Genomic DNA, 23,368 nt, shown 5'->3' with positions numbered 1-23,368 from the left:
AGCTGTTAAATTACACCCTAATGACATATAGGCTCAGAACAAACCAAACCCCATTTTAATGTCTGATTATATATTTAATCTGAATGTTTGTTTGGACAAACATAATCTTTCACCTTCCAAATTTGTTTTTGGTTAAAAATCAGCTCCAGCATGAAGCATTTGAAGCATAAAGTCAAAATAAAACTGAAGCAATTACTCATACAGTCAGACACTGTTGCTGCATTTAGATTAGTGGTCTGTCTGCTGCCTTTATTTAACCTGATCACAGTAAAAAAAGGAAGTACAAAGTTGCATTAACGAATAAGACCGAAGACTCAATTAAAGCCCCAGGAAGCGGATCTAAAACTGCCCCAGACTGACCCAAATACATATATTTATCAGTCTTAAATGTTTCTATTTTAAAAATTGGGGCTGTGCTTCCCACTGAGAATCTGGAATTAACAGCTTAAAGAAAGCCGACGTGATGATTTGCCAACTTTGACCGGCTGGACTTCATCTGTGCTGCAGAAAAGTACAAGAAGTCACTTCTGATTCCTTCCCTTGAGAAAAGAAGTAGTGAGAGAATCATTTATTCAACACCAGAGAATATAATCCCCTTCTTGCCATCACGAAGTGACTGATGCACAGAAAAAAGTATTAACTGTGTTAAAAAACAAAGCTTTCCTAAAACAGATGAGTTTGAGGGTATTTTTCACATAACCTGCTGCATCATGACCCTGTGAATGTAGTTTGGTCTGAAAGCAACTTCACAAACTGCTTGACATTTATTTCATGTGCAACTCAGATTAATAAATATGGTGGTGCTTAAATATCTGTGAACCCTTAAGAACTTTCTAAATTCCTGCACAAATGCAGAACTGTACAAAACTCTTGAGCCACTCCCCTTTCCTCTCAGCTCCTGTTCATCTGCTGTAGATCGTTTTTTAGGCCTGACACTTCTTCTTTTCTCCTCCACTTGTCCAGTTTCCTCAAATGTTTTAAGGACACACTGCACACCATGCTGAGATATGCCAAGTTTTAAGCTAATAGCTCTTTGGGAATCACCTTGTTGCTGCAGAAATCCTATTTTCTGTTTGTCAAACTGTGTTTTCTTTGCTGTTTTTCATAGATGCAACTAATGAAATGGGAACAAATGATGAGTCTTTGTGACAGGCTGCTGGTAACAAAGTGCCTAAAGATCCCATTTAAAATGGCTTCTTTGCCAAGTTGTCTGTTATGTGTCGACACAACACTGGTTCATCCCTTGAGTTAGGAGCCTTTTTTAATGCCCGAATGATTCATAAGTCAGAGTTAAATGGCTTAACAAACACACTAATTACTCTAAAAATGATCAGGTACAAGAACTGTACAGAAAATGAGTGAAAAAGCAGCCAATATCTTCAGAAAGCCTGGAGAACTATTGCTCAGGATCACTTTAAAAGATTATAAGCTCCAGACTTTTGCACAGTGCTGCATGAGCTAAAACAAGCTAACATATCAATCATGGTCATATATTCATAGAAGAAAAGTTGTTCCTTTATGTGTTGGTGGTAAAAGTAAGTGATTTTTTAAATTTATTCCTCTCTCAGGGGCTTTCTTTGTCTATATTTAATGTCTGATAGAAGTTTTGGTGCAGTTTCCACTTTAAATCTTTTAAATTAGGGGAAAGACTAAAACACAGAAATCACAGGCGCTGTTGCTGAGTTCTTATTGTATCTCAGCACGTGAAATTCAACAAAGACTACATTAAAAAGTCAACTGTAACGATGTGGACTCTGGATCGGACTCACCTTGTGGCCCAGCGACAGGTGTTTGCCGTACAGGTAGGCCAGTCTTTGGGCCTCCTTCTCGTGTTGGGCGAGCTGCATGGCAGCTTGACAGCTCTTGGCAAGCAGCGCCCCGTGGGACAGGAACGCCTGCTCCTCCCAGGACGCCACGTCGACGCCATCGCTGAGACCATCCTGCAGAGCAAACAGTGGCAGAGACCGCAGGGCTGAGCTTTCACTGCTTCCACTGTACGACTTCAAAGTTCCCACAGAGCACCTCACAGCTTCTCACTCAAAACAAATCCCACTTTCTGTGTGATCTTATTTTCAGCGGGTAAATGGTTGAGCAACAGCACGTCTAACACAGTTATTCCAAACATACTCTGCAGCTGTTTGTTTCACCTCAAACTTTGACTTGAGTTTGGTAAAATGAACTGTAAAGGCCTAGTTTACACAGTAAATCTGCATTTTAAAGACTCTTTCATCCAGGATAAACAACAAAAACCTTTCGCCTGGAGTGTTACTTTCACTCTTAAAAATTCACAGCAGATCCTAGAAACAGAGTAATTACAGGAAACTCTTGCTCACTGGCACCTGACGGCACTGTAGTCCATTTGAATAAAGAAAGTCTCTTTTAATTCTTAATTTATCTTGAAGTTCTCTGGTTTTCCTCTCATTAATAGTCAGCTGGCAGTGCCTACTGTCAGAATCAATCACACAGAAGCATTCAGCTCCTTTTCTGCTCACAGCCGAAGCCAACTTTTATCTAAATGCACCAAAACTGTGCAATTTTATTTTCTCAAGACCTCTGAATGAATTCCACTGCATTATTATCTTGTTAAAGAGTGACACTGATGTCATTAAATGTACTTTTTGTCAGCAAATGCCACGAAAACACCATAATACACCCTAAAATGAAGTGTTTTGGTCTGTTATTCAATGCTTTCTGGCCTTTGTTTTTAGCCCCATTCTTTTCTACCTAAGAGTCAAATACATCCAAACTGGTCACAAGTACATCATTTAAATGCTGAAAAACCTCTATAATTTCTGTTTGCTGCTCCAGTGAGAATTAAAGCAGGATTGTAGAAGAAGAATGAATAATTTACCTCAGCATTGATGTTATTCTCACTGTAGATTCCTTGGACTATATCCCCGATGGCGCTGGAGATCAGCTCAACAACCTGCCAAACAGAAAAAAGCCCCCAATTTATTTGGTTAAGACATTTTTCAGCTTTTATGGGAGCCTTGGTAAAACAACAACAGCACATCTGTCTGAAAGATGACTGGCACATCTGTCAAAAATGGCACATTTCACTGAATTATAGATTCAAATTAGAGTTTTGAAAACTCATTAAATTTACAGTCCTGTCTAAAACCCATTTATTTATATTTTGCTTCCAAGCAGCCAGACTTTCTTGTAATTAAAGTGGTCTCGAGCAATAGTTCTCCAGGCTTTCTGAAGGAGTTTTTCTTTGGACACTGGACACTTCTTTTGACTCATTTTCAGTCCAGTCCTTGAAACTGACCAATTTTTAAAAGGGATTAGTGTGTTTGGTAAATCCACTGAACTCTGACTTATGAATCATTCAGGCATTAAAAAAGGCTCCTAACTTAAGGGATGAATCAGTGTTGTGTCTACACATTTCTCATGGGTAGAGCTGGTGCCCCTTTCTGCTTTTAGAGCCATCCACATGGCCCAAACTCCCTGTTGAGGGTCAAGATGACCACCAAGACTTGATACTCAGAATAATGTATCAGCAAAACGGAGGAGCCAAGAGGGGGAAACTGAGACTGGGTCATAAAAACACACACTGTAAGGGTCGTTTGACCAAGAAGCAACCTAATGAAGCTGGCTGAGAGAATGCCAAGAATGTGTTGTTATCTAATCAAATACAGTCACAGCTTGCTTTTCGAAGACTTTTTTTGCCTAAATCTTGCCAGTTTTCGTCCATCCGTTGAGTGAGCATCACCCTGCGTGTTCAACCGAAACATTTCGTAATAATCTATTGTTTCCTGCTGAATAAGCCACCATGGGGCCAAAGAAAGTTATTTCTCATTGTTTTCTGTATGTAAAACTATAGTTATTCTCTATAAAATGTAGTTTTTGTTCATATTTTGGGTGTCTGGAGCAGATTGATTGGATTTGCGTTAGTTCTTATGGGAAATATTGCTTCAGTTTTCGTACATTCGGTTTCCGTCAGACTTTTTCGAACAGATTAATCACAGAGGTTCCACTGTACTAAAGCAAAGATTACAGAGTTGATCTGCTCTCCAACAGCTGCTTGTTGAAGGAAACGTACTGCTGACCATCTCCCTCATTATCAATCAGTCTAACAGCACAGATGAAACTAAAAGGCTGATGGGAATGAGGTCGATCAGAACCGATACAAGTCAGATCGTCCATGACTTCTGTAATTAAAACCACAATTTCCCCCCTGATTGAAGCATGTGAGCAGCTGGTTTGGAGAATTAATCTGAGGTGAGTTGGAAGTCAGGTGAACTGCAGCTCAGCTGCTCATTATCGGCTTGTGGGAGGTGGGGGTGTCCTGGTGATTTCATGAAACACATTCAGACTCGCCTTCATTCGTTATACTTTGTATTTATAGATGAGTCCGGCCGCAAGAGCCAGATCATGTGTCCGTCCGGTCTGGGGCGCTGAAATGGAGCTCAAAGGCAGATGGCGAGATGAAATATGAAGGTGCCCAGAGAGCAGAGAGGTTAACAAGGTTTTAGAGTGATGAGCTGACCTCAGGGTCTTCTTTTCTCCCATTTTTCACAAATATGCTAATCGCTTAAAGATTTATTTCACTTTTTATGCTCCGGTTTGACTTGTCAGCTTCTTAAAAAACAACATCTGCAATTTAAATTCCTTTAAAAAAGAGCCAGCACATCTGTACAAACATCCTTAAAAAATATCTTAAAGGAGAAACGGCTTCGAGGAAGAAGCTGAAGTCAGAGTTTCGTCTGTTAAGGTCTGTAGTTGCCCTCTCTCTCTAACAGGGGGCATGCATGCCTCCATTTGAGCTTACAGCCCCACCTGATGAGAGGCTGCACATTTTAAGGGATTATTCATGATCCACTGAATGAGTAAAATCGAGAAAAGTCTATCTCTCCGTCCTTCATTCACAGCCACAGAACACTGTGGTCGGAGGAGCCGAGGCCACGCCTGTACTCCTCAGATGAATGAGGTTAAATTTAGAGCTCCTTCAGCTCATCCCAGACACCCTTGGTCCATCAGAAAAGTCTGGTGACGCTGGCTGCTCCGTCAGCCTCGCAGCGCCCTTTGGGTAACTCCATCCACCAGGGGAAATATTGAGGAAACCCGAGCTTCGCCCACAGACCTGGAAGGACAATGTGCCTACAGTATTACCAGATGTGGTGTCTTCGCCGGGCCTGTCTTGGGAAGTGGGGGCCAGTGGGCATTTATTTTTTTATTTTTTTTGGAAAGTATCAGATAAGCTCTTCCCCTGCCTCCCCCTTACTCCATTCCCAAATCAAGCCAGATCGTGTTTTGCCGACGGGTCTGCGAGAGGGAAGAAACCAGAGCCGCACTGCGAGATTACTTTACAGTTTATACAAGTAGCGGCATAAGTTTCCTCTCAAGGCCACGACATACAATCTCCATCGCTCCCATTAGAAAAAAAATAAGTCTGGTTTATGAGAAAAAACTTCAAAAATCTGCACAAACTGCTCATCTGTCACTGCATGCATTAAAACAAGATGGTGCAGCGACCACTTCCAGGCTGCATGAACAGAAATATCATCAGCTGTGGCAGACCTGGAATCATCTCTTACAGTCTTTGATGCAGTTACCTCGAGGTAATCACAAGTTTGATACCTCAAAACCGCTGTATTTGTGATTCATGCTGAGGAGGTAAACCAGTCTGGATGCAGTGTTTAATAGAGCCAAACACCAGTTTTACACATTCACATGAGCAGTACCACTCAGCCTCGTTTCGGTGGATTTTTTGACCAGTTAGAAAAGAGCTGCAGACTTTTCCATCGTTGGAAGCATCATCGTAAGCCTTCGCAGTGCGATATAAAAAATTTCAACTCTTATCAGCACCATGTCTGATAAGTACGACTCATGAGATGAGAAAGGTACCTTGTTCTATTTTTTGTGGACTGCAGGAGTCAGACCTCCACGGCTCAGCTATAAGTGATGGACAGCAGCAGCAGCAGCTTTCTTTGTGGTGCATGTTGCTTCACCTCTTCGCATGTCTGATGCACCTTTGTTGGACACTGGCGTCCTGTTTGTAAGTACAAACGTTGTAGTTGATGACCTTTTGGCGACTTGTGGCTCCACTCTCACTTGATTTGCTGCATGTTGCTGTGGAAAATGCCCCCTGACTGTGTTTCCGTATCCACAGTTTCATTCTTAACTTCGTGTACTATTTTGAGTATTATAATTGGGTTTCATAAAGCATAAAGGAAGAAGATGTTTTTGGCCCGAGTCTCCATAATGACAGCTGGAGGAGGACAGGAGGAGGTGGCGGTTTCGCAAGAATCCAGGAAATAATTGGAGGGGCTGCACAGACAGGTGCCTGATCAGATGCTTGGACTGACAGCGATGCTGCTGCACGTAAATCCACAGACAGCGATCTCCTGTCAGGGACATTAAAGCCTCCAGGATCCATCAGATGCCTTTAGAGACACGCCTGTTGCTGGAGGTAGAATGAAAATCAAGGCTAAAAAATGGATTAAAAAATGTCTTTGCTCCATATAACTTTTTTTTCTGCTCTTTCAGGCAAAAAATATCATCCAAACTTTTTGAGTTATTTCGGATAAATGCACCAATAGTATTTCTTTAGCCCACATACGTAAAGTAACTCAAGAATTTGGCCTTTTTTGGCTCTTTGGCTCCCCCTACAGTTACGGGATGTAACACCACAGTCATCCATGTGAGCCCTGCACATGCGCAGCCACAAAGACACGAAAGTGTTAAAAAAAACCTGCAAAAATGTCCATAAAGCAAAGCAGTTAAGTGCAGTATCTTTTTAGACCTGGGGACGTTCAAAACGAGTCTTTAGGCTTCAGAAACTTGCTTTAATAATCCAGTTATTCATTTTAATTAATCTGTTCCGCAGATCTCAAACTTATTTCTGTTTGCAGCGAGCAACCAAGGGATCAATCAGTCAAAATAAGTAATACTAAGAAAATAGTTTAGTAACCAAATTAATAAGTTGTGAATACAGTAAGTCAGTAAAGAAATTAGAATTAGAAGATTTAAAGAGAGGAGGAATATTTTTCTTATATAGTTTAATGAATGTGTTTTCCACCAGGAGGACGAAATACACATTTTCTGCTTTAATTTTAAACTCTATTCATTTAAACTTGTGTTAATTTATCTATTTCTTTACTTTGCCCCTCAGCTTTAAATTATATTTGTTATTTTAAATTGGAATTGATTTAATTTAGTATTCATCAGAAGATGTGAATAATTCACAGTTTTCAGTGATTCTCAGCCCCAATTTGGCTGTAAGAAAACACACAACAGAGCCAAAAGTTCTGCTATTTGTAAGTAATTGGACCTCCAGTTGAATTTTTCTTGTTGAAATCTGTTCCAAAGCTCAAGATTTCCCACTCAACAATCTAAATATTCCTGTTTTAGCCTGTTGTAGTGACTAAATTTGGCTGGATTTGAATGCCTCTCGAGTCAGACTCACTTTCAAAGCTTCGTATCTCCACACAACAGAAAAATAAACCACTTTATGGGACCTGTTTGAGTTTCCAACCAAAAGAAATCAGAGGATAGAATTTGTCTGAACTCATGAACAAAACAATTCTTGCAACAATAGTGTAATTTCATGTGTTTAAAGTGATAAAACGGGACAAAAAGGCTGAAACTGTGAGCTTTAGTGTGGTTTCCCCCTCTGTTCACTTTGTTTTGCTAACCTTTTCAAACATGAGTAACTGCTAGCTATCAGATGTCCATTAAAAACTTCCACTGTGGGGACACTTCCTGCGGTTGCTTCAGATTACGTTCATACTCCTCATAAACAGCACTGCAGCTTTGTTTGAGGGGGAAAGAAGCGCTGCTGTGTGCCGTTTTTGGTACCAGCTGAGACTGAACGGGCTTATTCTCACCTTGAAAACTGACTACATGGAAGCAGAAGATGCTCGAAATGTTAAGATCTATCACAGATAATTTGGTTAAATCATCCCCATCATTTCGCTCGCTCTGGGTTTTAATTCATCTTTCAGGGGAACAACTGCAGCTTAAGGGAACGCCATACCTGTAGCATCACAACTCCCACTATGTTTTTCTTCCAAGGATCACCACGGATATCGCTTACATCATATTTTTGGGAGGCTGTCTCGTGGCTGCCATGGAGCAGACCTAAGCCCAGAGTGTGTGCAGCAGTAAAAGCTTCGCCGGGGAAGACGATCAGGGCCGGTCCGGCTGGTGGCATATGTGGGTGGGGGGTGGGTTATTCTGATCCACTCCAGCAACCGCACTGTGACAGAGAAGTGTGCTGACAGCATCTGTCAGCAGCAGGTTACCGGGCATCTGTGGTGCCCTACGAGACCGCCGTCACACAGGCGTCCAAAGCTGAAAACTCAATCAGAGGGATTTTCGTGGCGTGGCATCAAATATTTGGGGCCTGCGCTGAGATCATTCTGAAACTTTTAAGACTTTTACATCTTTTATGAAACCTAACACATGTTCCTGTTAACTTTTACACAATGTTACCAGTTAGAGCTTTCGCCACACACACATCATGGCCAAAATAATTAATAATAATCTTCTCACTTATTGGCAGCTGGATTATACATATATGATGTAAGAAACTGTGAAAACTGCTCAAAAACCAAAATGTTTTGGCTTTATCAGCAAATTAATATTGATATTTGAGTTTTAATATGACAATAGTCATAAATACTAGTAAATAACACAGTGGGATTAAACTGGATGGTGAAAATCAATTGTACATACATCTTCTGATTTGTTATTTGAGGTCAGATTTGGGGTCTCAAATGTTTAAATGTTCGATGTAAGGGGATATCTGGGGGATGCAGTGGAAACAAACAGAAAAAATAAGAAAATAAGAGGCTATTGTAGGGAAATATGCTGGTGTTTTTATGAGAAAGACGCCATCTGTAGACATTTTTATTACAGTTGGGCTTTGTTTAAATGAGGGAAGCTCGAGACAGCCGATAACAGCTCATATAACAGCAGATTTCCTCATCAAAATCAGTTGAGATATGACCTCATCTCTTACTGACAGGCACTTTACCTTAGTATCGTTCAGCTGGGCCAGTCCGGTACAGGCATTCGCCAGCAAGAAGTCACCACTGAGGACGGCCATCTTATTCCCAAACTCCATGTCCTTCAGCGGGCCATCGGAAGTCGTCCACTCCTTCAGATTCACAATCCCGCGATGCACCAGGAAAGCAGTGTGGATCAGCTCTGTGATTTCTGCCAGATTCCTCTGACTGTGAAACAAACAAATAGATGAATAAAAAGTTAGGTTCTCCAGAGGTTTAGTTTTAGACTCTGGAATACAGTTCTGTGCAAAGGTTTTGAGTCACACCTCATTTCTTGTAATCTTTTAACATTTGCTGCTTTTTCATTTATTTTCTGTCCAGTTCTTGTACCTTTCAGAGGAATTAGTGTTTCTTTGTTAAGCCATTTAACTCTGACCTCTGAATCATTCAAGGATAAAAAAAATGCTCCTAACTCAAGGGATGAACCAGTGTTGTGTCGAAAACAGACAACTTAGCAAAGAAGCCGTTTTAAACAGGATCTTTAGGCACTTTGTTACTAGCAGCCTGTCACAGAGACACATAATTTGTTCCCATTTCCCATCATTTGTTCCCAAAACACCAAAGATAACACAGTTTGACAGACAGAAAGTAGGATTTCTATCTATCTACAGCAGATGAACAGGATCTGAAAGTGATGTCCTTAAGAATGAGGAAAAAATCCAGCAAAGACCTGACAGGACCTGAGCGATGCATCTGGACCTTCAGCTGATCCATCTACTGTTGGCCCAAGCCTCATCAGAAATGGTCTCCATGGAAGGGTGGCTGTCAAGAAGCCGTTCTTAAGGAAGGGAAACAGGGAGAAAAGGCTGAGCTGTGCCAAATGACACAAGAAGTGGACTGAAAATCAGTGGCAACAGGTCTTATGGAGGGATGAATCCTCCCCAGAGCCCGGACCTCAACATTATTGAAGCAGTGTGGGATCATCTGACAGAGAACGGAACAAAAGGCAGCCCACATCCAAAGAAGAGCTTTGGGATGTCCTTCAAGAAGCCTGGAGAACTATTCCTGAAGACTCCTTAAAGAAATGACAGAAAGCTTGTCTCAGAGGGTTGCAATAATCGCTGCACCAATTTCCCGTCTTCCTGTCAGTATATAAAAAACGAGGGTTGGCTGTAGACTTTTTCACAGCTTTATAAGCAGCTTAGACAAGTTTGAAAAGTCCCAGCATCTCAACACACACAAAAGAAAGGTTAAGTTTTGTGTGTCTAACAACAGGGGAAACCAGCACAGTAAATCTGTCACATTCCACTTCATCTTCGACAGGAGAATAATTTTCTGACTCAATAACTTAAAAACTGTTTTCTTCTTTTATTTTTTAAAAGGACAATTTGGATAAAACCTTTAAAAAACGGTATCGGCTTCCTCGAGGGCATAAACCAGCAGATATCACAGACATCTCGCCACACAGCGTGTCAGGGGCTGTGTTAAAAAAAGACATTAAACTTATCATTAGCAGATAACAGCCATTCTTGATTATGAGGAGAAAAAAGACAACAGTGGTGTATGAATAGAGTCTTTCACAGCAGCCGAAGGGAGGATATAATCAAATGTTGATTCAGTCATTGGTGGGGGATAATTAGGCCTCTCTCCATATGGAGGGAGCTCACCACCCTGCGACAGGAGGGATCCATCCAGACAGGGTCGGGTGCGCTGATAGCCACTTACGACCTTCTTTCAACCGCTATGAGAACCTGATGAGCCGGTCGTCTGCCTTGAGCTCCAACCCCTTCCTACACACACACACACACACACACACACACACACACACACACACACACACACACACACACACACACACACACACACACACACACACACACACACACACACACACACACACACACACACACACACACACACACACACACACACACACACACACACACACACACACAGCTAGGTAATTGCCGCGTTCGGCGTCAGCGTGGAAAAGATGTGATTAAAATTCAATAATGTCATCTATTTTGCCTCTCAATCACACCCATTGTCTGGTTGGATTCTCTGCTCGGTGACGCACAGCAACAACACTTTCGCCCCGAATGAGAGTTAATAAGTTCAGGGTTTAAATAAGAGGAAATTAACAGATTGACAGATGCGTCTCAGAGTGGTGACTACGCTTCAAGAGGAGAACGCATTGTTATAGAAAAAGAAAAACACAACAAAAGAGCTGATACAGGGGTCATAAATGTTTAAAATCTCATCCAAAGTCAGTCTAATGGGGACTTTTTCTACAGCAGCAGCATGATTGTTATAAACATTACTACCCATGCTCTGTTTCATTTTGGAGTTTATTAAAAACATATATATATCTTTTCTACTTGCAGTGGATACATACACTCACCGGCCACTTTATCAGGGACACCTGCTAGTAAAAGGTCGGACCCCCTTTTGCCTTCAGAACTGCTTTAAATCTTCGTGACACACTTTCAACAAGGTGTTGGAAACATTCCTCAGAGACTTTGGTCCATTTTGACATGACAGCATCACACAGTTGCTGCAGATGTGTCGGCTGCACATCTATGATGCGATTCTCCCGTTCCACCACATCCCAAAGCTGCTCTGTTGGACTGAGATCTGGTGACTTTGGAGGCCGTTGGAGTGCAGTGAACTCATTGACATGTTCAAGACACCAGTTTGAGAAGATATGAGCTTTGTGAAGTGGTGCATTATCCTGCTGGAAGCAGCCATCAGAGGATGGTGCACTGTGCTCATAAAGGGATGGAGACGGTCAGCAGCAATACTCAGGCAGGCTGCGGCATTAAAACAATGCTCAACTGGTACTGAGGGGCCCAAAGTGTGCCAAGAAAATATCCCCCACACCATTACACCAGCAGCCTGAACCGTTGATGCAAGGCAGGATGGATTCATGTTGTTTACGCCAAATTCTGACCCAATAATCTGAATGTCGCAGCTGAAATGGAGACTCGTCAGACCAGGCAACGTTTTTCCAGTCTTCTATTGTCCAGTTCTGGTGAGCCTGTGTGGATTGTAGCCTCAGTTTCCTGCTGTTAGCGGACAGGAGCAGCTCCCGGTGTGGTCTTCTGCTGCTGCAGCCCATCTTCTTCAGGGTTCCACATGTTGTGCCTTCAGAGATGGTGTTCTGCATTCCTTGGTTGTAACGAGTGTTTATTTGAGTTCCTGTTGCCTTCCTAACATCTGGAACCAGTCTGCCCATTCACCTCTGACCTCTCACAAGGCATTTTCACTGGATATTTCCTCTTTGTCGGACCATTCTCTGGATGGTTGTGCTTGAAAATCCCAGCAGATCAGCTGTTTCTGATCCTCGGTTTGAACTTGAACTCGGTTTGAACCTCTACATGCCAAAGTGCATGGAGTTGCGGCCATGCGTTTGGTTGATTAGCCGTTTGTGTTAACAAGCAATTGAACCAGAGGTACATAAAGTGGCTGGTGAGCGTATATTAGGAGTAGAAATGGACCGAGACTTTTTTCCAGTGGTCCATCAAGAGTTTGACAGTCACAGAAGCACAAAGCTAAATGGTCAATTATTTCACAGAAGCTCATCATTTATCTAACAAGGCAAGTCTTTAGCCGACGCGTGCAGATTGCACCAATTTCTGCAAAGTAACAATGGACTTAAATAGGAACGGAGGGATGAGAATATTCATAATCTTGCTCATTTTTGTGGCCTTCCTGACAAAATTCAGTAAAGTGAAGCGACTGCACAAAGTAACGGCCTCTAAAAAAAAAAACATCAGTCGAACCCCGGGGAATGTACAATCCAAAGCCATACTTCTAATCTAGCAATCCTGATCAGTAGCAGCGGAGCTTGGGGAGGAAAAAGGGGGACAAGGGGGCCGGTGTATAAATAGCTTTGGTTCCCAGTTGCATAGCAACCGATGCCATCTTGCCGAGGTGTAACGCCCATTACCACGCCCCTTGTCCTGACTGTTCTGTTCCATTTTCCTCCCTCTCGCCACCAAACACAGCCTCGCAGATCTGAGTGTGTGCGGTTTAAAGAGGTGTCCTGTCCATCAGACAGTGATGTGTTCACTAACATGGCTTTAAAAGGTGTAATGGGTACAAGTTGAACTTTCTGTATAAGTGGTTGGCTATCTATCTATCTATCTATCTATCTATCTATCTATCTATCTATCTATCTATCTATCCATCTATATGTGGTGCGTTCGTGAATCATCAGTGTCAGGCAGCAGAGTGGGAAATGTTTTACAAATGCTGCCTGTCAGAAGGGAGGAGACCATCCCCCGGAGGTTTCAATCACCCTCCTCAAACCCGCCCCACCCCGACTCCCTCCATCCCTCCATCTCGCCATCAACAGAGGTGCTAATGAGCCCAGGAGAGGTGGGGGCAGAGACATGGAGGGAGCAAAATAGTGCAAATGAGGTGATCAAGTCATGCTGTGTGTGTGTGTCACTGTGTGAGTGTTGTTGGGTTTGGACGATCCATCTCATGACTGAGAGAATGCGGCGTTTTGGACTCAGCGATCCGATGTCACTGTGGTGGCGCGTGCCAGGTTTTGGCATGATGCGAGCGCAGTAACTTGCATCATGCACCAACACAGCTCGGCCTCACCGACAGAACAGGACCGGGCTTCAGTAACTTCCATGATGCTTGGTTTATTCCGCTTAGCTCTAATATTAGGATGCTTCTGCACAGACGAAACGCTTGTGCCAGCTCGCAGTAAGAAAGAAGCCTTTCAGGCATCTCGTGCGCAGCCACGCCAAACACAGCAGTCACTTCTGGAAACCACTTGGCGCACACCCACATCCCTGAGGCAGCTGAGGTGTGTGAGGAGGCCTGAGATGGACCTCACGGTGTTATCTGAAGCATTTAAGCAGCACTACAGTCAGACCACATCTATCTCTTTACATTCGAACATGTATCGTACTAATCCAGAGAAACCCTAACCCTAACCCCTGTGGAATAACATGGGTAAAGATTTAAGTTTGCAGCCATAATGTATCAGATTTAAACATCAGCTTTGATTGATACGGGGACTTTGAAGGCTTAGTTGACCCCCTTAAAAAGCAAAACACACTGAACACTTCTCTCGTGCTGCTTTAATGTTTGTTATCGGTGGCCAATTAAAGAAAGACAAGGTTTATATTCTTAGTTCACAAACCAAGTGAATAAAACAAGAAAAAAAACCCAGAGATAAGAAACTTCCGCTTACATAAAGCATTTATTAAGCTAATTAATTTCAACATTTTGTCTCTCTTGCAAGGACAAGAAGAAATAGTCTTTAATAGTCCTAATAAATTATTATTATTTAGATCCAAGAGGATCAAACGGTCCAATTTACATGTATAATAATAACAATAATCGGTTCACCAATATGAAAAAAGCCCAAAGAAGCTACTAAATGTCCTTTTTAAGAAGTCTAAATATAAGGGAAAATACAAACCCTCCCATCTTGTAACTGTGGGGATATCGCCTCATTATTCCATCCATTTGGGAGATAATGTAGTGCTTCACTTACAGGAACTGATACAGACGATAACCACAAGCTAGAATTACTTGACACTAGGATCTTGTTTCACTGTTTGTCCCCCAGTAGCAACGTACCAGAGACAAAAGTACAAACGTATGGCTCTACAGTGGAATACCACAGACGAACCAGCACAGAAATATGTGGAAGGCAGAAAGAAACGGCTGTCAGAGTGTTAACAGGCACAAACTGGGAGCCGCGGATTCGAATTAGCAGCTAAAAGTGTGACAGATGTTAAGAAATGTGGGGCAACTTCACGAACATTTGTTGGTGAAGCGTAATAGAGACGAGCAAAAGTTTGGGACAATCATTAGCTCTGAACCACAAACCCACCCTCAGGTGACTTACCTGGGGTAGATGCCGCTGACCATGTCCTTCGCCAGGAGATCGGAGGCAACGTGGCTGGGCCCCGCTGCTTTTGACAGGAGCAGGACGATCAGTCCCCTCATCTGAAGGTTGTTCTTGCTGTCGTAGACAAACCCTCTGTAAGGAAATACCATACATAGGTCAAAGTTCATCCCACATTTAACAAAAGGCTTTGATCAACTCATCTGTCGGCTTTAAGCTATTTAAGTACAAGTAGGAATATTGACACAGTAAACTAGGTAGATGCTAACTTTCTGGACTGGATATCACCTCAGAAAGTGTTTAACTGTCCAGCTACCACCACTCTGATGACATTTAAAACAGTTTTATACCAAAGCTTCTGTAAAATCTCCAACTAAAACCTCCCGACTGCATTTCACATCTCTTGTGATTCTTCTGACCGGCTTCTTCTGCTGCTTCCAGGTCAAAGCCCATGTCTAGTTTGAGTTGTTTAAGAAAGCAAAGTATTATTTCCAAATTTCAGCCTCTTCACAGCCACTCGGAGGGTAAAAGTGGGTTGGAATCTACAATAACTCTGTTTCAAAGCTGCAAATTCATTTCAATAATATATATGAGCATATATAAGCTGGACACAAGGTGAAAAACACACTAATGTGAAAGTATTTCAAGCTGCAATACAAATATAAAAGGAATATTGGCTCCAAAACATGAGGGTTTAACAAGGCTCCCTTTCTAAAGGTCATTATGGTGTCATTAGCTACATTCCCACCACCAACAGAGTTTCCATTCACGATCAAAGCTGCAAATAAGAAATGTGAATCAGACTAATTTCAACTGTGGTTTGCGTAGAAGAAGTCGTTTTCCTAACAGGAAACGAACAAATACTCCAGTGGACATCCACAAAAGGAAAAGGAACGACTTCAATAGTTTAAAATGTTATCTTATCTTTTAAATTTGAACGAAACCTCAGCCAGTGTTTGGCAGCTTTTGTCGGCACACAGCCATCTGTGCCAGTGTTTCAAGATGTTTGAACTTGTTTCCATTAACACCTCTGAACAGATCATCAGGATGCAGCGACAGTTCAAAGCAGGAGATGTTGCTTTAAAAGAAACAAACGTCAGTTTTGGCTTTTTGTGAAAATAATCTCAGTTAGCACCCACCGAAGCATGGTGCACGATTTAGCAAATGTAATGGGAATATAATTGATCAGTTTTGCTGCAGGACTGCTCTTTCTTTTGGGTTTCATGGGGGGTTTTCCAACCCCCTCTGCCAACAACCTTCTGACACATTCACAGAGGCACACACACAGAGCCCAGCGGTAGCTGCCTGGATGGTGGGCAGATTAAATATCTTTCTACTCTCTCCAGGGAGCAGTTAGACAGAGCACCTCTAATCCTTTCCCTATGGGAGCCCCTTGTGCCATGAATCACACTCTCGTTAGGAGCTCCGAGGCAGACAAGCGACCACGCCCCCCTCCGCTCGATGCCCAGACACAGGCCTCGACACCCCAACCTCCGCCCCCGCCCTCTCTGCGGAGGTGGTGGAGGAACCCGAAACGGAGGAGTATAAAGAAGCAAACATACGAGTGATTCACAATGTCCTGGTGCTGAGAGGAAAAAATACCCTGCAGCTTTGCCCCCACAAAAAAACCAAACCTGTCACATAAAACGTGTTAAATTTACGGCACAGCTGACATTATGTCAGGATTACAGCTCATGAGAAATATTTATGGTCAGTCTGAAATTTTTGCTCAACAGCAAAATAGCGGCGAGAGAACAAAACCGTCCAGAGAGCAAAAATGATGAAGCTGCTCTCCTCTTGGAGACTCCAGGTAAGCCAGTAGCCTGAAGGTGGCACATGATGAATATTTATGTCACAATACACGCCAGCATGCATCAATCAATCACAACCGCCCTCCTGTAAAGGGGTGTGGGCACAAAGATGATGTGGAAGAAGAGAGACAGTGAAGAAGAGATGGAGCTGGGAGAGAGAAATGGGCTGCTGTCATTTCAAAGGGTTGTGAACGGGTCGCCACGCCTCCCGCTCAGCAATGGCAGTGCAAGAATTCACCAACTAAAGCTGCCGTGTGCCAGCGCTGGAATTAATGCATGCAAATGTATGACCTCACAGGGTGTCATTTCGATCCTCGGCACGACATATTTTCCTAAGTAATGAACGAACGAACGAATGAATGAAGAGGCCAAACGTGTCTGCACATTACCTCAGGAGCCTCTGCTGCCACAGCCGATACCGTCATAGATCAAAATCATGATGTTTACAATAATAAATGTGGAACCAACAGTTTTTTGCACTTTCCAGGATTTGATTCTCTCTTTTTAATAAAAAAAAATCCCAGGTTGCAAAGATCCTGATAAAAATCTGCAGCTGGTTTCAGAGAAGCTCAAAAACTATTTTTAAGTAAAAAAAAAAAAAACTATTTCACTTTCTGTTCAAATTCCAAACATTTTGGTTATTTGACTCAAAAGATTTCTGTATTTCTGTATTTTTCTTCTTCTGTGCTCCTTTAAAACATGTTGGCAAAAAAAAAAAAAAGATCATTCAAGGACGATAAATCTAAATTTAAATGATTTAATAATAAACATAAAAGGCAGAAATTTGTAAAAAGAAAAGTTAAAGTTGAATTTATTTATCAAAAACTAAATTAATTCTATCATGTTTTACGTCTTTTGTTTGCGTTTGTAATTCTTTTTTAAAGATATTATATTTATCAGCTTTGTTCATAAAGATTTTAAATCAAATTTAGTGAAATCCAGTGAAATCCAGTGAAATCCAGTGAAATCCAGTGAAACCCAATGTCAGCTGGATTTTGGGGGTTTAGTAAAAGAAGCTTGAATGCTTTAGTTAAATGATACAAATGATTTGCCTCATACTGTACATGAAATGCTTTGTTTTAGGTCCTAACATGTAACGTTCAGATATTATTGTGAGCAGCAGCAACTCAGACCAATACTAACTTAAAGGCAAAAGAAAAATCTTTGGTGCGCTCTTTGATATAGTTCATAAATCTCGCTATCGTGGATAAAACAGATCAATTCGCACACAGAGGATGATCTGACGTGCACACATGTTAACGTACACGTTGGGCTGTGTACCCTGGAAAGAGCATCAATAGATTGTTCTGCAAATATGATGTAAATAAGTAAAGAAAGAAGAGACGAGAGGAGGCACTCTTGGAAAAGTAGGGTTTTCAAAAGCTTCTTGAAGGTAGAAAAGGGCGCTCCTGCTCGGTTAGCACTCAATAGGTCACTCCACCAATGGGGGACCATGGATGGGAATAGTCTGGAGTGCATCGCCAGACGATGTTCCTTAACACTGAGGTAGTTGGGAGAAGACCCAGAAATCACTTTGTGGGCTAGAATTAGTGATTTCATTTTGTTGCGAGCAGCTTCAGGTAGCCAGTGAAGCTCAATGACCAGCGGGGTGACGGGGTTTCAGGAGATCACCGCCGTGTTCTGGACCATCTGAAGCGGTTTTATTACACGAGCTGGGAGGCCTGTTAGTAGTAACGACCACGGTCTGTACCAGGAGCTGGTTAGCTTGTTGTGATCTTTCTTATGTTGAATAGTGCAAAGCGGCTCGACCGGGCATCAGAGGACACATGCTCAGAGAAGGTCACTTGGTCATCAATCATGACACCCAGGTTCCTTACAGCCTGAGAGAGAACGAGTTTTGTCAGAGATGTTGGGCTGTATGGTCTGTTGGCCGGAAAGACCAACAATTCTCATCCATGTGGATATTTCTATCTCCTTCTCTGGCCGACCCAACGGCGATTTAACATGACAAGGTGGCCAAAAAAAGCCCAGACGAGGTCCCGATAGAGCCGACATTGCATAATGCACCAAAAAGACAAGAGGGACAGATGTTCACAGATGTTTACAGATGCTCCAGACGTTTCTGATGGTCGGGTTCCTGTACAGGAGCCTTTCCAGTCCAGACTTTAAACATTACTGCTTTCATTACACTATTTTACTTTGCAACAGGCATAAAAGCCCCAGACAGCAGCTCCACAAATATCACTTCTTCACCAACTTAAACCAGGTGCTGGTGTAGGGCTGATGCTGGAGTCAGATCAGAACTGGCTCAGCTTCAGAACCTCTGGGAAAAACAATTAGCTTTTTCACAGCTGGACAGAAAACTACGGTAAAGGCACAACATTAGATCGCTTTAGACGTGTAATCAGTGATACAGTCTGATCTTTCCTGCAGTGTATTCTGGAACAGTTTCGATCTTATTTCATCATTTTAATGCCATCCATACGTGTTTTTATAAATGCTGTTCAAAATACTGAAAACTGGATGTATAAGTACCGTTTCAGCAGAATCTAGAAAGTGAAAAAGGTGAAATTAAAACGCAGTCAATGCTAAAAACACGGTTCATAAATTCAGCTGAAAACAGCCCGTGTTCTTTAACAACTTTGCACACATTGGTCTTACAAATAAAGCAGACCAGGAGCAACGTTAGCGTCTTCTTTGGCAGTCAGAAACTTTTAGTCGGTCTGGGTCTGGTTGGTCAACACAAGCCCTCCCTCAGCCCCCGACTAAGATGTTCTTTGCTCTGAACCAGCAGACTTGTTGCTAAGGCAGCATCAGTTTTTCGTCAGAACCAGCACGGGTTAGCACATGTTTTGGTGGAAAAAGAAAGATTTTATTGTCATGAAAACCAAACATTTAGCTAGTTAGCACATAGCAGACATGCCACTTCTTAAATCTTCTGCCAATTTACTTCAGAAAATAATGCAACATCCTCATTTTAGGCTGTCTAATCAACTTCTTTGCTGCTGTTTCTGCTCATGAAAGTGCAGAAATATGTCATTTGGCAGCACAACATGGAAATGGACCCGAGTGACTCGAACACTTTCAGTTACACTCATCAATGATAAAAAAGTTTTATCTTGATTTTTTGTTTTAAAAACTAATGTAAAAACTTCAAGTTTTCAGGCGCTTGAAATGAAAAAGTTGGTGTTTTTGTGAAGTTATTTGAAGGTTGCACATTGGCGACAGCGATTTGTTTTCACTTCTGGACACATCTCAGTGTTGTTCTTTGGCCTCAATCTAAAGTCAGTCTGATCGGCTCTTTATGTCTGTTTTTTAAGCTCCGTCCTTGCTGCAGTTAAGTTTCAATGTCAACACTGAGGCAGAAGCTTGCAGACCTATTACGCATCATTTAAAGTCACCCCAAAGTTCACAAAACAAGATCTTATTAAAATTAGAAAAAGGCATGAACCAGTCGAAGGGAATTCTAGTTCAAGTCAAACTCTCAAGGACTGTCCTTAAAGCCAGTAAAGTTTCTCCTCTTGGGCCGCAGTCCCCTCGCTGTAACTCCACACTTTGGGGCAAAGTTAGCTGAGCAGCAGATTTTGAGAATGAAAGGAAAGGAAAAACCGAAACCCAACTCCACGAGGGGCTGCCTGTCTGCTATTGTGGATATTTTTATCTGCCGTGCGTCTAAGGCCGAGACACAGTGGGAAATACGAACCAGCCAACCCGAGCTGACAGTGAGGAGTCAGACTGTCAAGAGGTCTGCGGCACCCCTCTCCTCGCTGCCCCCACCCCCTGCTGCTACAACACCCAAATGGATTGTCATATCAGATTTAGGCGTATAGGTTATTACACCCTTGGGCTCCTGTTTCCATCATACCCGTCCGCATGTCGGGATTGAGTTTGAGGACTCTGTCTTCCAGTTCTTTTCTGTTCTAAGTTTGTGATTTTATTTTGAGAAAACAAAGGAAAACTCAGGAAATTCCTTTGAGATGAGGCGATATTTGGAAAAAAAGCAACCAAATCTACAGCAGTTCCAGTTATGGGACAGGTTTGAACGTCCCGTCTCCCCTCTTTGGTCATCTTCCCAAAAGTAAAGCAAAGACGAGCCAGTTTGGGACTTTGTGTTTGGAACCAATAAAACTGACTTTGACACAGAAAAGCTCATAAATAATACCCAAAGTAGTCATAGTCACACACTGTAAATTGGAAGTTTTTCCCCAAGGAGTTAATCAAAGCTCATTTTTCTGGCACACTTTTCGTGCACCTTCCAGAAAATTTGAAACTACTTCACATTGTTGTGCATGCTGTGGTAGTTTCACCATAATGTAAGAATATCTTACATATCTTGTCCGCTTGGCTTTTGTTTTGTTTGGCTAAAAAACGTTGGTCAAATATTTAGGGGGATGGGGAAACCAAAATTAACCTTAAACAGGCTAATTAAACTAAATGTAAAAGTCACGTGAAGTTGGTTTTATGAGACGCTTTATTGATTTAAAAGATGTGCTAAAACACTCATTTCTCAAGTTTTTGTTCAAACATGCAGTGGACAGATTTGTTTAGGATTTGGATGTGAAGGGAAGATATGACTTGATCTTGTGATCAAAATCCCAACGACAGATGCTCATCGAACTGCGACTGACTGACTGTTATCAAACAGGTCAAGGTCAAGTTTATTCATGGAGCACATTGGAGGGAACAATGTTGACTAAAGTGCTGCACAGTTGGATAAAGTAAACAACTAAAAACACCAATAAAATCTAATAAAGTTGGCTAAAAATTTAGTGAAAAAAGATTAAATCATTAGAATGGCACAAATTAAGTGGTGGAAAATAAAGGAAAATTAGCTTTTCTCTTAATTTCATCCAGGACCCTTAAAACTAAGGGTGCACAGCTTTTAAATCCACTATCTGAATCCATCAAACTGTGTTTAATCAATTAAATCAAGGATTTAGCGTCTTGAATACTGAGAACGGGGCACAAAGAGATTTCTGTTCATACAATCTAAGGATGAGGCATTCTGAAAGCAACAGCTGCTGCTTGAGAGAAAACAAACAAATTCCTATTGATTGTAATAAATTGCTGTTTGGCCTGATGGAGACAGAGGGATGAAAGAGGATACTAAGAACGGATCTGCAGGAGGTGTGAAGTGGAACTGCAACAAAAGCAGTAAAGCAGCACATTGGACTTCACAAAGAGAGTTTTTCAGGCTCTATGATAATGAGCTGTACAGGTGTCACTTTTTAAATAAAACTTTCTGCTTGATTAATTACACCAACTTGTCTCTTCATTCACTGTCACATGTAATCATTTAACAGGCACATCTGTTTATTAAATTTAAGTATTTAACATCCAATAAAATGGATCACAATCCATGTTTTCTGGTGAACTTCTTGCTTAAGTTTTCATATACTGAATGCAATGCAAAATTAAGTATATTTAACAAACTTTATCTATGCCGAATAGTCTTGATTAACTTAATAAACAATCATTTAAAACAATGTGTTTGTATCAATTTGTGGGTCTTTACTGATGAACAGTAAAGCTTAACTAAGCTGATTTGTCTGTGTAGTTTGGCCTGGCGTTGCCTCCCAGAAGGAGACAGAGTAGAGTGGAAGCCCAGGCAGAAAGCAGGACTTTTGAAGCATTTGTGTTACCTCGCAGTGTTGAGTAAAGGGTGTTGAGTCCCGACCAGCTTTCTGACGTGCATGGCCACATTACTGAGCTCATCACTGAGCAGGCAGCGCAGGCTCATGAAGGAGGTGGGATACCCGACGATCTTCTCCGCATCGGAGACCACTTTGCTCCAGTTTGAGGATCCGGAGCTGGAGAACAGACTCAGCGTCCTCTGCTCTCTGATGGACACAGCCAAACGGGACAGTCGCGACCACGTCGCTGGAAACATTTTCTCTTGAACTTCCAATAAACAGTTGCTACAGCAGCTTTCAGGTACTCACACCATGTTGAAAACAAGTGACCACATTCAGCCGCTAACGTTGCGATAAGTCGCTGATCGGAAACACATCGGTGTCTCTAAACAAAACTTTCTATAAGAACACACTGTAAAATATGTCACTATAAGAACAGCCGGGTGTGTTTCACAACACACGACCCCTCACAGGGAGCCGCCATCTTTAAAAGCGTGACACAATACATCACAATACGTAATGACGACCAACGGCGCGTCATCGACGAAGGCACTTCCGGTGGAGCTCCGAAGAGTAAGAACAGCAGTTTTAAATCTCCCGTTTGTTTGTTTTCACCCTTCCCTTTTGAGTTTATATTAATAGTTTTTCTTTTAGTTACAGTTTCAAAATAATAAAACCTGAAATTTAATCATTTCAACTGTTTAAATCCCAGCGCTTAATTTTCCAAATTATGTAAAAATCAGTTTTATGGACAGTTCACACCTGCTGCTACTGTCCAACAGGGGTTTAAGAACTGTCCATCCTATTATTTAAGGCTAAAAAAAAATCTTGAATGATTGTAGCTCAACTAAATGTTTGATCAAATCAAAGGAAACCAACTATAGAACTCGTGGCAATGTTTAAAAGGGAAGGTCAGAGCATTTCCAAACAAACAATGCAAAGAAAACTCAAAAGTATTAAAACAAAACACCTGTGTAGCCATACCTGTGTAGGCTAATTGAAACAAATGGCTTTAAATAGCTTTAAAAACATCAAATTTAGAACAGGGTCTCATCAACGTGTTCTCACAAACCCACATTTTCCCTGTTTCCCAATGATAAGGGTAATAAATGCAGCTCCCATCATGCCCTGGGC

At 41.9% G+C, this 23,368-nt stretch overlaps 1 protein-coding gene across 1 annotated transcript in view; it reads right to left on the bottom strand.

The window, feature by feature from the left end:
* pdss2 (prenyl (decaprenyl) diphosphate synthase, subunit 2) overlaps positions 1–22,723 on the bottom strand; it is a 29,325-nt gene extending 6,602 nt beyond the window's left edge. Inside the window, exons 1-5 of the mRNA XM_072365528.1 lie at positions 22,244–22,723; positions 14,830–14,964; positions 8,984–9,182; positions 2,852–2,926; positions 1,770–1,940 (exon numbers count right to left, since the gene is read on the bottom strand). Of these exons, the coding sequence (XP_072221629.1) occupies positions 1,770–1,940; positions 2,852–2,926; positions 8,984–9,182; positions 14,830–14,964; positions 22,244–22,491 (828 nt within the window). The 5' untranslated portion in view covers positions 22,492–22,723. The remainder of the gene's footprint in view (positions 1–1,769; positions 1,941–2,851; positions 2,927–8,983; positions 9,183–14,829; positions 14,965–22,243) is intronic.
* Positions 22,724–23,368: the final 645 nt, after the last annotated feature.

This window comes from Leuresthes tenuis, unplaced genomic scaffold (genome assembly GCF_036924035.1).
Source record: "Leuresthes tenuis unplaced genomic scaffold, fLeuTen1.0.hap1 SCAF_15, whole genome shotgun sequence".
Lineage (NCBI taxonomy): Eukaryota > Metazoa > Chordata > Actinopteri > Atheriniformes > Atherinopsidae > Leuresthes > Leuresthes tenuis.
The sequence above is the reverse complement of the archived record's forward strand: the minus strand, read 5'-3'. Positions and strand labels throughout refer to the sequence as shown.